The sequence below is a fragment of the Puntigrus tetrazona genome, chromosome 12 (assembly GCF_018831695.1).
Source record: "Puntigrus tetrazona isolate hp1 chromosome 12, ASM1883169v1, whole genome shotgun sequence".
Classification (NCBI taxonomy): domain Eukaryota; kingdom Metazoa; phylum Chordata; class Actinopteri; order Cypriniformes; family Cyprinidae; genus Puntigrus; species Puntigrus tetrazona.
Window position 1 is genome coordinate 19,594,023 of NC_056710.1, and position 15,000 is coordinate 19,609,022.

General features: G+C 37.4%; 1 protein-coding gene across 1 annotated transcript in view; it reads right to left on the reverse strand.

Moving 5' to 3' along the window:
• Window positions 1-12,189, reverse strand: part of LOC122355348 — a 20,765-nt gene extending 8,576 nt beyond the window's left edge. The window contains exons 1-13 of the mRNA XM_043253518.1: window positions 12,155-12,189; window positions 8,186-8,282; window positions 7,947-8,099; window positions 7,649-7,785; window positions 7,261-7,557; window positions 7,092-7,187; window positions 6,861-6,999; window positions 6,493-6,623; window positions 6,127-6,405; window positions 5,778-5,873; window positions 5,496-5,646; window positions 5,211-5,293; window positions 4,619-4,696 (exon numbers count right to left, since the gene is read on the reverse strand). Coding sequence (XP_043109453.1) covers window positions 4,619-4,696; window positions 5,211-5,293; window positions 5,496-5,646; window positions 5,778-5,873; window positions 6,127-6,405; window positions 6,493-6,623; window positions 6,861-6,999; window positions 7,092-7,187; window positions 7,261-7,557; window positions 7,649-7,785; window positions 7,947-8,099; window positions 8,186-8,234 — 1,689 coding nt within the window. The 5' untranslated portion in view covers window positions 8,235-8,282; window positions 12,155-12,189. The remainder of the gene's footprint in view (window positions 1-4,618; window positions 4,697-5,210; window positions 5,294-5,495; window positions 5,647-5,777; window positions 5,874-6,126; window positions 6,406-6,492; window positions 6,624-6,860; window positions 7,000-7,091; window positions 7,188-7,260; window positions 7,558-7,648; window positions 7,786-7,946; window positions 8,100-8,185; window positions 8,283-12,154) is intronic.
• Between the last annotated feature and the right edge of the window lie 2,811 nt (window positions 12,190-15,000).

A 15,000-nucleotide genomic window follows, 5' to 3' on the forward strand; every position in this document is an offset into this window, starting at 1 on the left:
ATAATTCTTACATAAATTTGTCAAGTTTCTCACATCTGAAAACTTAAGTCTAATGAAAATTTTACATGTTAAAACAAGCTACATATATATACAGTATCTTCACAAACCGGTCCAAAAACTTCCATTAACTGGCAGATATCGCCCGCTCACCACAAGGACTCGTGCACTATATTCTACTCCAGACTTCAGTTCCCATCACACGGTTACCTGATTACACAGCTGCAGCCAAGGCACTTAAACTATTCAAACTTGGACTTCCTGTCACTCGAGGCCGAGCATTGATCTCTCCTAACGCTAGCTGCCTGACCGTGCCGTTCTGTATTTTGTTTTTGTTCTCTGTATTGTTTAGCATTTATTCCTCTCCTAGTTGTTTCATGGTTTGTTTATAGCTTGTCCTTGGTTAGAGTCTCCCGTGTTCTGATCTCTGCCTGGTTCCTTGATTTACTTTTCCTGCCACATTGAACACTGTTTGTACCCCGTTGGATTTATTGCTCTGGATTACGTTTGCTGTGGACTGACCCTCGCTTATTTTCTCGAATTGCTCTGTGGTTTCCTCCGACATATTTGTTTGCCACTGCTTTCATCCTGCCTGTATTTTTTACCATGCCTTTTTTAACAGGAGTCATATAATGCAATTTACATACAGTAATTGCAGAAACACAGTTCCCTCCATCACTTAATGGGAGTTTGGGTAATTTGACACTGTCGTCTTTGGCTTGCTTAGGTGTTTAAAAGAGACTTCATATTTACCAATTATTAAACTGATTGCAAACACTATGGTAAGCAATAAATAATGACAGTGTTTACATGTTTTAAAGCTGCTTTATCATTGCATTTGTTTCATAATTGACACATTTCGCAACATTGAATTAACTTCAAACAATTACCCACAATTACCCGCCGCTTATAGCTGACCTTGTTTCATAATTGATGAACTTCAGTTATTAAACTGAAATACTAAACTGAATTGTTAAAAATGCTTCAATAATTTTGAAGACGATGCAATAAGACTGATGTACTTGGCAGATGCTTTTATTCAAAGCGACCTACACCGCATTCAAATACCACTTCATATTAAGCAGACCATTTCTAATTAGACGTCGGAGATCTTGGTGCAGAATAACTTCAGTTCAGCAGTGACAAAGTATACACAGTACTTCGGAGTCAGAATGAACCCCAAGCTACCTCAAACATTGACTCTCAAACATTTTATACTGTTTTACGTTCATCTTGCTAGACATGTAAATTTAGTTTCTTGGTTACTTGGTAAAATGGAAAAAAGGTGTTGTTACCAATGTCCTGTTACATATTTGTACTTACACATACCATACTGACTGTTGTTACATGTGAGTAGTTACAGGAATACAGCTGTAGGTACTATATACCAATGTTTATTTACACTGTAGTTACATACCATGCACACATCTAGTATAGGGACACAGTATAAAGTGTTTGCATCCTTATAAGATAAGGTCCTACTGATAGCAGGACTGGTAGCCAGCTATGAAGTCCCCTAGGCAGTTTGCAAGAACGCTTGGCATCCGTGGTATGAATGAAATGATCACTGCGAAACACCCGAGGCTCGAAAGAGTTGTGAGTAATCCTTTGGGTGCATCCTTTGTGTTGATCGAGCTATTATAAGCATTTGATTTTTTCTTAATGTTTCATTTCCCTAACATAATCGGTAAGGCAAATGCAAAACAATATCATGCTATTATTAATCAGAAACCTTAATGACGTGGTCAACAGGTTCAGGTAGGTTAGAGTACTGAATGAAATAGCCAATGCAAACATAATGATATTTTATTCAGTAGGCCTAGTAGTTAACTTTTCACAAATAATGCTAAAAACATTCATAAGAACAATTTAAAGAATTAAACAACAACAATTGTCCCGGTGCGTAAGAAGTCTGTGGTTTCCTGCCTCAGTGACTTTCGTCCCGTCGCACTAACACCAATTGTGATGAAATGCTTCAAGAGGCTTGTCATGAGGCACATCAAGACACAGCTACCACCTTCACATGACCCATTACAGTTTGCGTATCGTCCAAACCGTACCCTCCATCTCGCCCTCTCACATCTGGATTCAAAAGGAAACTCCGTCCGAATGCTGTTCATTGACTTCAGTTCAGCATTCAACACCATCATCCCTCAGCAACTTATAATAAGCTGAGCCTGCTGGGCCTGAACACCTCTCTCTGTAACTGGATCCTGGACTTTCTGACAGGCAGACCTCAGTCAGTCCGGATCGGGAACAGCATCTCCAGCACCACCACACTGAACACTGGAGCTCCTCAGGGCTGTGTGCTCAGTCCACTGCTGTTCACTTTGCTGACGCACTACTGTGCAGCGATGCACAGCTTCAATCGCATCATCAAGTTCACTGATGACACGACCGTGGTGGGTCTCATCAGCAAGAACGACGAGTCAGCATACAGAGATGAGGTGCAGCAGCTTATAACTTGGTGTAGAGCCAACAATCTATCTCTGAACGTCAACGAGACCAAGGAGATGATTGTTGACTTCAAGCGAGCAAAGAGTGACCATTCTCCGCTGTCCATGGACGGATCAAGGGTGGAGACCGTCAAGAGCACCAAATTCCTTGGTGTTCATCTGGCGGCTAACTTCACCCGGTCACTCAACACCGGCTCCATCACCAAGAAAGCCCAGCAGCGCCTATACTTCCTGAGGAGGCTGAGAAAAGCTCACCTCCCTCCACCCATCCTGACTATGTTCTATAGGGGGACCATTGAGAGCGTCCTGTGCAGCTGCATCACTGCCTGTTTTGGGAATTGCACCGTATCGGATCTCAAGACCCTCCAGAGGACGGTGAGGACAGCTGAGAAGATCATTGGCGTCTCTCTGCCCTCTGTCACAGACATTTACACCACACGCTGCATTTGCAAACCCCACAAGATAGCACATGACCCCACACACCTCCAGCCATCTGGTACCGGAGCATTCGGACCCTCAAAACCCGACCGCTGAACAGTTTCTTCCCACAAGCCATCAGACTCCTCAATAATCACACCTGAATGGACTTTCTGTTCCACAGGCATTCTTTGCAATTCATATTTATTGTTGTATTTTGTGTTCTTGCATTGATTTTGCCTTTGCACTTCATGTTTGCACTACTATGCACACTTTGCACTTTAAGTGGCTAAGACACTGTCTTACATAACTTTTCAGCATTTGTTGTATTATATTTTGGACCATATATATGTATATATATATATATATATATATATATAAATAATTTTGCACACAAATTACATCTGCTTGTCTGTGCTTTCAATATTCCTATAAGTGGGTTAATTCACACTGTTTCACACAATTTAAATAAACATTTGAGGTTTACTTTATATTAAGCGTCTACTACTACTAACATTTAATGTTTTTTCCCCCCCAGTGCACTTATTTTGTACATGCATGTTTTAAAAACACTTACATTGTCAAGGCCTGGTGAGCTACAACTGCATGAGGATGAAAGAGGACAACAAAAACTGTATTGTAAATTAAAAATCAACTTAACTTAGGCAAGAACGGACAAAGAAACACTGATCAGAATGCAACTTATATGGGGAAGGTAAAGGAGGATAATGACAAGCCACTCTTGAAAATTATGACATAATTAACAAGAGTCAGAAACTAGGTCACGCAGAGCACATGGGTAATGAGAGACACAAACAAAAGCCAATGACTGTGACATACATGTAATTACAGCTATAAATAATTAACTTAAATACTCCTTGACCTGACTTTATCCCTTTATTCACCCTTAAACCGAACCAGATCACTAAGACTATATAGCAAATATGTTTTGCAATAAAACATGAACGCTTTATATACATATTACTAAACAGTTTCTGTTTAAAGGTCTGAAAGTTATTATCCTGCAGATACCAGGGGACCCATTTATAAACAGCGCATGAAAAAAGGCTCTATATTTTGTTCTCATATTTACACAAATTCCTGCATAAGTACAAATTTCACAATCATCATGCGCACATTTGTGAGTATGCTCTATTGATAAATGAGGGGCCAGGTTTTTTTATTGTACCCTTTTAATAAAAATAGATATTTTTTACTAAGCCCTTTTTAATAGTTTGTATTGAGAATGATCTGTGGGCCACTAATAAAAAAGGAAATTCTGTACATTAGTTTGTTGCAAATTGCAGACAATGCAGTTGGGATGTACATTGGCCTGCTGGGTAATACTCACGACGACAACGTTTCCTTTCTGAACTAGAACAACTAAACAGGTTTTATAGTTGTTAAAAACAAATGACATTAATTATATTTTAACATCTTTGAATAAAAAGGAAATTTAGCAGGATGGTGTAAAAAGTCTGTGGATGTGGATTAGTAATCTGGCCCATTTGTATAAAGGACAACTTAAATGAAAGATTCAACAAATGTCGGTCAAAGTGAAGAAATATCATATAGCAAATACGCCTAGTGATTTAAGATTTAAGGAGGTCGTTGTAAGATTTGAAAAACTTGAAAAGCATGTTAAAATGGAAACACGAAACACGATCAATTATATGTGATCCGTCAGGGGCTGAGTAAACGGGGCTGCTTCTTTTCCTGAAGCAGACATTATGGTTATAATAATATTACGACTTTATCGCTTGCAGTTTTCTTAACTTCAGCTCGATGCTGTTCGGCAGACCGTACTTGACCAGCTCCTGTTTTATCTGAAACACAGACGAACAAACAGATCAAACTTTGCTCACGTTGTCTAATAGCACCACATTTTCATAGTTGTGTTTGCCTCTGCTATGATCGCCAGCTGAAGTGCCCCATGTCTGTGTCTCTCTGTTCTTATTTTGAAGTGTATGTTTCCCTTTTTTTTACTTGTTCCCTTGTTGCTCTGCCCCTTGGTACTTCCTGTGACAACTGATTAACTCCTCCCCCTTGTTATCTCATTATCTTGTGTACTTAAAGCCCATTACCTGCCGAGTATTAAATCTAGTTCGTACAAAATGTTTCCTTGTCTTCCCTTGACTAGTCTAACCTTATTTTTTCCCTGTGTGTTATTTCCCGCATACCGGGTATTGTTCGCCGATCGACTGACCCTCGCCCCTATCCGTACTTTTCTTCCGTTTTGCCTTCTTCATTCCTGTTTGCCGTTTTCTCAACCCTGCCCATTTTATCCACGTCTTTTAATAAAGGCTATCAAATGGATGCACGCATCTCTGACTCTCTTACTTGATGAATAATGGTCTGAATGTTTCTGCCATCTGTTAGGTCAGAAAATGAGGAAAGTTTCGCTTGAAGTCCAACGACGTACTCTAAAGGGAAACACACATACACCTGGAATGTTGAAATAATTCTTTAATGTGCCCGTCATACATCTGCAGCAAAACAAAACAAGTTCAGCACGGTTGAAATGATGTTTGACTTGTTTTTTGTGTTAGGACTTGCCATAACATTAATTTTTAAAGTAATCTATTCTATAGCAAACTGATAGTAATGTGTGAGTTGTAAGGTTACTTTTGTTTGAGTTTGATCCGCTGTCCACCCTGAAGACCCATCGACCGGGAACACCAACATTACTGGAGTTCCTGAGGTTTGAGATGAAGCTGCCGAGGTTTGATCCAGGAATCACAAAGTAGTTTGTGGAGCTTATTGTGTCATAACCAGCCTGAAAGCATGTAAAAACATTTTTCATATGAACAGTATTTATATATACATTAAAATACATTAGGGAATAGTAACATATCGTTCACAATAAGGAAAACTAAAATAAGTTTATTTTATTTATTTTTCTTTTACCTGCACTGGACGTTCTGTTACAGCAATGTCACCATAATTTATCAGAATAAAGGAATAATTAATGGCTGAAATTAAAACGATTTGAAATGATGTTTCCTACAAAGAATGAAAAAAGAAAATGACTTTAAACCTAGCATTCAATTATCATAATAAAAATAAATAAATACATTTTTGTATTATGATATATATATATATATATATATATATATATATATATATATATATATATATATATATATATATATATATATATATATATATATATATTATGAACATTACTGAGTGCTTTTATCACTGCCTTTGTGGCTTAAATAAAATCATTTACATTTTTTAAGTGTACCAGACTCACTGTGGTGGTTAAGCTGTAGTAAGCAACTTTTTCCCAAGTTGCAACAAAGACCTGAGAAGCGTTGAAGTTCAGATCTGGGAAATATGTTTTTATATCCTGAGTGGCACGAGTCAGAACATGTCCACTGGTGTACTGCTGATATGAAACAACACCTCTCTCACGGTTGTCAAGATCAGTCCAGAGACCAGCAATTATATCCTGACTTTGATTAGCAGGAAACGAGTAGGGAACAAATTCCCATGAAGGCTGGTTGAATGTGATGTGTCCGTTATTATTAATCTGCAACATGAAAGCTCAAATTCAATGATCACTATATTATGCGTTCACCACTCACATTTAGATCTAGAATGAAAATCAAATTCTTACATAAATCTGCCGGTATGTCCGGCCAAAAAATAGAAATGGACTCGACAGCTGAACAACAGAAGAGCTTCCGTCATCAACAGCAGGATTTCTTGTGTCTTCTGATGAGCCAAATGGGTAAAATATCGCTGGTGCTGCCAAGAGAATTATATATTTTTTTACATTTCACACTGATTTACAATGCTCATGTTTGACAATGATGACTTGGCCCCGTGGATGTGACGGTAAAATAACTTCATAATTAATTTCTGTATGTTCTTGAGAATGTTTCTGAAGAAAAGGTGCGCAACTTCGATACGTGTGTGAATCCAAACAAATAGCATGCCAGAGTCTACTAATAGTAATACACATCCTCCTATTATAAGTCTTACCTGGCGCGGGGTTCACAAGTAAAGCCCAGCGACCCGGAACATTTACGTTAGTCGAGTTCTTGAGGATTGGGATGGAGCTGCCATTAGTTGAACAATGAATCTGAAAGAAGTCTGTGGAGTTTATAGTGTCATATCCAGCCTATTAAAATCAAGGGGGGAAAAATGTTACAAAGACATAGAGCCATTAGGAATATAATTTTTTTTTATCCCGTTACAGTATATTGGTTTTACCTCCGCTGGAAAGGATACGGCAGCACAGTTACCATAATTAATCAGAATGAAAGAAAAACCACCTCCTGAAATTAAAACCGCTTGAAATCTGACTGCCTGAAAAAATAAAACCTTATGATTAATGGTCAATACAGCCTTTGAACAAAGAAACTATTGGAAAACAATTTACCGGTCCTGAGTGAAGATTAAATACACTTATATTCCGCGTTTTAACATAGTCCCATGTTGCAACAAAGACCCAAGAAGCAGAAAAAGCCCTCTGAGGGAAATATCGCTTTATATCCAGTGTGGCACGAGTGAGGACACTTCCATCTGTGTACTGATGATATGAATAAACACCCATCCCAAAGTCATTGAGGTCAGTCCAGAGCGGAGCAATGTAATCTTCATTTCCATATGCAGGTAAAGGGAAAGCTTGAGCTCCAGTTGAAGGTTGACTGAAAGTAAGGAGTCCGTTACTGTTAACCTGGAATGGGAATGAAAAATATAAATTAAAATAACCCGGTATGAATATGCTTATCAGAATATTTGTATTCGTGTTTAGTCTGGATTCTCACATATGTGTGGTTGTATGTGCGGCCAAAGAATGAAAATGGGGTAGAGAAGGCAACGTAATCATAGCTTTCATTGTAATTAATAAAACGTTCGGTGTCTCCAGCCACCCAACCAAATGGATAGAAGATCGTCGATGCTGCTGAGAGAAACACAAAAAGTTTTCATTTCTTACTGATTTCTGAGACTCATGTTTCTTTTCTTGCAAAAATAGCCTCTGATGGCTGAATGGTCCATGCTTTTGACGCGGCACCAAAAGATTTCAGCTCTGTCTTTATTTTCTGGTTCTAATAATGGTATTACCTGCCAGTGTTGCTAATGTAGAGGTTGTTGTTGCAGATGAATTTAATGCAGATGTTGTTGTTGCAGATGTAGTTGATGCAGGTGTAGTTGATGCAAGTGAATTTAAAGCAGTTGTTGCAGATGATGTTAATGTAGCTGCTGTTTGTGCCCCGGCTGTTAAACAGAAAGAGAAACACATTTGCTTAGATTGCCTTTTTTACAGTAAGACTGACAATTAAACGAAGTAACCAAAGCCTTACTAAGTGACAGGAAAGAAAAGAACAGCAGCAGATTTGGAGACAGTCTCATGATGATGAAGTGCGAGACGAAACCCAGAATGTAGGGGTCCTTCTCTTTCTATGTAAAATCATAAATGCAAATAATAATATAATATATAATAATCAATAATATACATTTCTATGTCTAACTTTATTTCTACAGCTGTATATGCTAAAGATCACGTAAATGTTTAACAATATTCCTCTTACTTTTCACCCCTGTGTTAACACAATCCATAAATTCAGCATTAGTATAACTTAATTTGTATGTATGACTTTAGATATAACACAAGCCGACCAAATAAATGAGCATGTGGCTTACTCAAATCAGACCAGTTTTATTGGATTTATAAAACAGTATCATAGAAAAGTTGATTTTATCACAAACTGGACATTTTACACTGGGGAAAAAGTAGGTCACTTCAGTACTTTGTAACGTTTTAATTCAACATTACAATAATAAGATTAGCTGTCTAAAATGATAAGCCTATAGTTTATGGAGCTCGACATTATAGAAAAAGTTTCTACTTATATCAGACAGATGTTTCTGTGAGGAACTTGCACCTGTCGTGCGGTATTGGATGATTTTATATGTGTCACCTCCTTTTTGCTCAGAGGCAAATCATCTTCTGGAATGGAAGTAAACGTGTTTTCATAGGAACATAGGAGCACATGGGAAATATAAACACAAACAGTCTAGGAGCGTGAAAGTTCGCCACCGCCTCCCGGGAGGCGCGACCTTGCACCGTAGAAAGAGGAAGACCATGCCAGACAGAGTCCAGGGTGGTTCAGGGAGGGGACAGGAGGGACTTCGAGGAGAAGGAATCCAGTAGGACCCAGATCATAGCCATAGTAGCAGCCCACGGTGGAGCATCCATGGTGGAGAAATGGCTGCCGACCGCCAAGGCCACAAAAAAGTAGCCTCCAGAAGAGCTGGCTTGTCCTCCGGTGGCCTCCTGAACTCCTTGATTAGCCTTGGAGGCCTTACTTGTCTCCTCCCTGTTCCTGTCCTGTCCAGTAGAACAGCTGGCGCGGGAAGGTTGGCGCACATTCTTGAAGGGGGTCGACATGATATGTTTATGTCCCTGATTGGTCACTGTTTTAACTTAGTTGTTTATGTTCCCGCATTGATTAATTAGTTCATTCCGTATCCTCCTGTGTTATCTTGTTTGTCTCAATTCATTAAGCCCTGTTATCTTTTCATTATTGTAACGCCTGACCAGCAGAGGGAGCCCTCGCCCAAGTACTAGCTTTGCACAACCATTCGACTTCCTCTGCAACCACTTCCTGTTTGAGGGCTTTATAACCAGAGGCCCTCCGTGTGTTCAAATGCGAAGTATTGCCAGTTTACCCTGCCTTACCGAGAGCGTTATTCTAGTTATTCTGCCTGACCTTCTTGTGTGCGACTCCCTGGATTACCCCTTCTGCTCTGTCTGCCTGTTTTGGATTGAATTACTGGTTTTGACCCACTCCCTGTTTACCGACATTGCCTTTTAGATGTGCCCTATTACACTTCTGCAAATGGATTCTAATTCTGCCTCAGTCCAGTCCACAATCCAGTGGAAGCTTCCAGTCTGCAAGCGCCGTTCACCTACCAGACTGAGTTACTGAAGAGCTACCAAGAGCAGCTTACTCAACTCCAAGCAGCTAATGAACACCTTACACACTTTATTCGCTCGCTTCCTCCAACCATGCCGAAGCCTGTGAGCTTCGCTCTTTCTGGCAAATTTGATGGCACTGCTGAACAATGCAAGGCTTTTTTCGCCAAGTCAGAGTACACATCGATCATCAAGGTGAAAAATTTTAATCAGAGGGATTGACTGGCAGAGCAATTGACTCACAAATTATATACTGGCTTGATTATTTCATCCAACAACTCAGAGAAGTGTTTGAATGTAGTGTTTCAACTTAGTCTAACAGCCGAACTACAGACGTAGAGTAATTACCTAAAGTAAGGTAAAGTACCTAAAGTTGGGTACTTAGTAGTAGCCATTGTACTTTAAATAAAATGTACTTATCGTGTAACTAAGTTATGGAACAACCGGTAATTACAGTTTTTGTAATTTTGTAGATGTAACAGGCAGCTTCTGTTACACATATGTAACAGACCAAAGTATAAAATGTACCATAACATAAGATTTTATTTCAAGTACAATAGCTACTACTAAAAAAAAGTTGAGCCCACTTAAAATTTGAAGGCAACCAGCTTCAGCAGATTTTTGAGTTTTCTCAATTTATTTTTGTACGAGTTTTCTAAGTTGATCTGTTTTGCTCAAATTTTATTTATTAATTTTTTTTACATTGTACATACTAGATAATTACTCTTTATTATGTACAAAGCCTTACCAAAAAAAGTTATGCCTGAAGGCTTAAAAATCCATTTCCAAGTCACTTAAGTCAAATATTATACAGATAAATGTTCTATGACTAAAATCCTGTCATTTATACACATCATTAACCCGGCAGTGATACACACCATACAAACAGTAGGCATGCCACAACATCACTTAGATATAATTTTTTAAATATAATGTTTTTGTTCTTTTTATTATTTGTATTCATATCTTTTTACTGTACCGCTGGCCTACAGCGTTGCAGTCTCCTATGCTGTGGGTGACTTGGTCAGGTTCAAGACTGACCCCAAATCTGATACAAGCCGTCTCCAGAATATGCTGAGCCGTTTGTCATTGCTAAGCGTGTAACTTTTTTTGCTGTGCACGGCTGATCTTTTTTTTTGGGCCAGTAACGCGTGAAATAAGGTGTAGCTCCTTTAAGAGCGGAGCACCATTGTTTGACTCATGTGCCACGAGAAGCACTTGTGTGCGGGACCCATGGTTTTATTTCTTTTCTGTTGCTCAGTTAAGTTATTTTCTTTAAATAAGTAACGCTGTTGACAGAAAAATAAAGCTTGAGGTGTGGAATGTGACCCGAGTGAGCTTTGACTGATTTCTGCTGCAGCTCGAGTTAGACGAGCTATCCTTTAACGTCTATTAATCCTAACTCAGCACGTTACAAGCCTGAACGATATTTATCTATTATACCATCTAGGACACATGTAGTCTTAGCAAAAATCATGGCTAATATTTTACAGTCATTATTCAGAAGACGTATAGGACATTATGCAAATGTTGGGAGCGTGGTGATGTTGAGATTTACTCGAGAAGGTGTTTGAGGCTCATGGTATGTCTTGTACACAACTGTAATTATTTAACTGTGACAAGGTAAAGTTTGACAGTTTTCCATTCTATTGCACCTTTAAATTTTTAATTTAGTAATTATATTTTTAATAGAATTCGAATTTTCAAAAAACTTTGTGGAGTATGTTTACTCTGGTCTCATGTACCTCTTGTAGTTTCAAAGACAAATGTCTACTTAGTGACTTTAAAACGGTTTAATATGTGAACCCTGGCACATTTTATTATGTTGATATAGGTATGTATCATATATTGAATGTATGTATATAAATATTCATGGCCAGCTGCTAAAATATGCCCTACACCAGATTCAACCCTAAAACTACCCGATAGTGTTATCAGATACAAAACGGATATTAAAATGCATTTGTTCATGCAGCCGTGCCATTTCAACTATCTTTTACACAGATTTGATCTGTTTCGTCCAACCGTAGTGACACCGGATTTAAAGCTCCTCGTCTCGCCTCGTGATCCACAGAACAAACCTACCGTCTATGAAAATACACAGATATGTTATTCAAAAGCATCACTTTTCAAATATTCCAGCATGTTATTATTGTTTTAAAGGCATGACATGACATTTTTTCAAGTAATTGTGCAAAACTTAGTCTACGCTTTACTAACCGAAACGTTTGTGTGAAAAGGAATAAAAGTTGTCAGAGTTTTACTGCCTCTAGTGTTCCTTTCTTTTGGAAACTGTGAATCTATTACACAAGACAATCAATCTAACCGCACTCAAGATACTGATTTCACTAACCTCAGACAGCTGCTTGATGACACTCCTGCACCTGCTGTGGGTTAGCAGGAAGTTTGCAGTGGTTTTTATTCTGTACACACCCCCCAAACCTTACTCAAGGTCAGAACATTAAAAAAAAGGTTTTTTTCCCTGTAACACTGCCAATAAGTTACACAACAGAAAAGTGTTTCATTTCGGACAAGCTGACAGGACAGTGTCATGAATAATGTTACGTATCAAAAAAAGGGGTAACGCTTCATTTTAAAGTGTCATAATAGAAATTAATTACCTAATTAGGTACTTAGTAGTAGCCATTGAACTTGAAATAAAATGTACTTATCATGTAACTAAGTTATGGAACAAGCTGTAAATGCAGTTTGTAACAGGCAGCTTCTGTTACACATATGTAACACACCAAAGTATAAAATACACCATAACTTAGTATAATGTGTTTGGTTTTTTTTAATATTTGTATTCATATATTTTTTTTAAATGTACTTTCCTTTGGCCTACAGACTACAAACATAGTTATAATGCAAACAATCATATCCTAATAGTCCTCCATATATAGAATTCATAATTCCAATTTACAAATCTCGAACTGTATATATATATAACAAAAGCGTATGTTGTGAAAAGAGCTAGATAAAATTTGACACTAAATGAAGATTTCTGTTGAACTGTGATATAATAAAATAATTAACTTGCATAACTCCCATTTAAAATGCATTAATTGGTTTGTACTGAAGTGTGTCTATTTGTATGAGAATCAGAAAAGATGTTCAAAGGAACAAATATGCACTGTACTGTATGTCAACATGATACTACTTAACCTGAAGAAACACCTCACCCACACTACAATGTGATGCCCTTGTGCGTAACGGAGAAAATGTAAAGAACTGCCTTTTAAAAAAGGATGCATAAATGTTTTCCTGAAAATCATGTTTGGTTGTTCTGTAAGGAAAGTTTCTACCGTCTGTTAGGTCTCAAAATGAAGAATGTCTCACAGCTAAAGTGAAACACACAATGCATATAAACTGTGGCGCTAGCTGGATCACAAAACTATGCAGCCGTAAGGGTGCTTTTTTTAAACTGAGATGTATACGATGCATACAGTAAAATGTTTTGATATATGTAAGTTAGGACATTTTTTTAAATATCTACATCACAAAAAGTGATCATTTTGACCCATACGGTGTATTTATGACTGCCTTTATGCTCCAGGGTCACATGTGTTTTTGAAAGAAGTCTCTAATACTAACCAAGGCAGCAATATTGTGAAATACTGCTACAATTAAAAATAACACTTTTTATAGTAATCTATCACCAAAGCCCTATATAATTTCAAAGTAAATTATATTTAAACTTAAATCACATAATCCTTCAGACAGCCATTCTAATCATGCTAACAATTTTATTTTATTTATATTTTTTTTTGCGGTATATATATAATATATTAATTTTTCTTTATACTTTAAAACAGTACATTTAACAGTGTTTTACTATAAAATTGGTTGGATCTAATACAGTAAATATAAAGTAAATTAAACTTACCATTACTAAATGAACAGGTTCACTGCGTTTTTTTTTTGTTTTGTCCTAGTTGGTCAGTGACCCCTAACTATCAATAGCACAAGTCAACACTTAAGATAAATACAGGAATGAATAAATACAGGAAAGGCTTGGGAATTTATCTTATCTGACCACTTACTTTCCACAGAATAGTAATAGATTTAACCCCCGTGTCATAATTCAGGGGAAGTAAAATACCTTCATTCTTTGGGTGGATATTTATTTCTATCCTTTCCTCATTCTGTGCATTCTTGGCGATTTCAGCTGCTGATATAAATTCTGTATTTTCATCGGAAATGTTCCAACCAGTTATCTCCGTTTAACTCTCTGCATATGAGGAAAACGGACACCTTTTTCGGGACTATTCGTCTAAAGCAAGGGTTTTTAAACTGTGGGTGTCAGGGTGGGACGAGGTGGGTCGCACAAAGTTGAATTTAAACACACACACACACACACACACACACACACACACACACACACACACACACACTCGAGCAGCACGACATACCAACATTAATAACGTTTCAGTCTTGATGGGCATATTTCATAGACTGATACATTTCTTTAAATGAATAAAGTAAAACATAAATATCATAAATATAATGGTGAGTCTCAAAATAGATTATACTATAGTATGTTAGTATAAAGTATATATCTGTGTGATTGTTTTACTTCATGCAGTATCGTCAACACAAATACACACATGCCAGAAGATATACAGTATGTTAGAAATTATCTAACATAGAATGATCATTGACACCATCACCATAATCCTATATAATATCAAATCAAATGAAATCAGCAGTGCTGAAAGCCTTCAGAAGGCTTTTTAATTAACTCACATTTCTGACTTTTTTCCATGTAGTTCGTGTGAGAGTAAGAAGTATCATTTGCCTAGTTTATATATTATTCCAGATGGAAATTGGCTTGTGTGTGCATTCGGTTGGAAATAGGCTTTTTTACATTAGAATATTTTTTTACGAATCAAATTGTTGGTTGCTGATTCTATAGATATACATACAGGGAAAAGCCACCGTGTAAGCTAAGGACGGCCCAGTATGCATAAAGCATCAAATATTGCACAGCCTATATTTCTTGGTCTATTAGTCATTATTTTTTAGAATAGGGTGCATTAAATAAATTATTATACTTGTATAAATGAATCAATAATGGCAAACCTCATTTATTAAAGGTGACATAGCATGAAAATCTGAATTTTTTTTTTCAACATAAGGTCTCCATAATGGTGGAAGACGGAAGTCGTAATTAAGTCGCTAATTATATTTACTAAAACT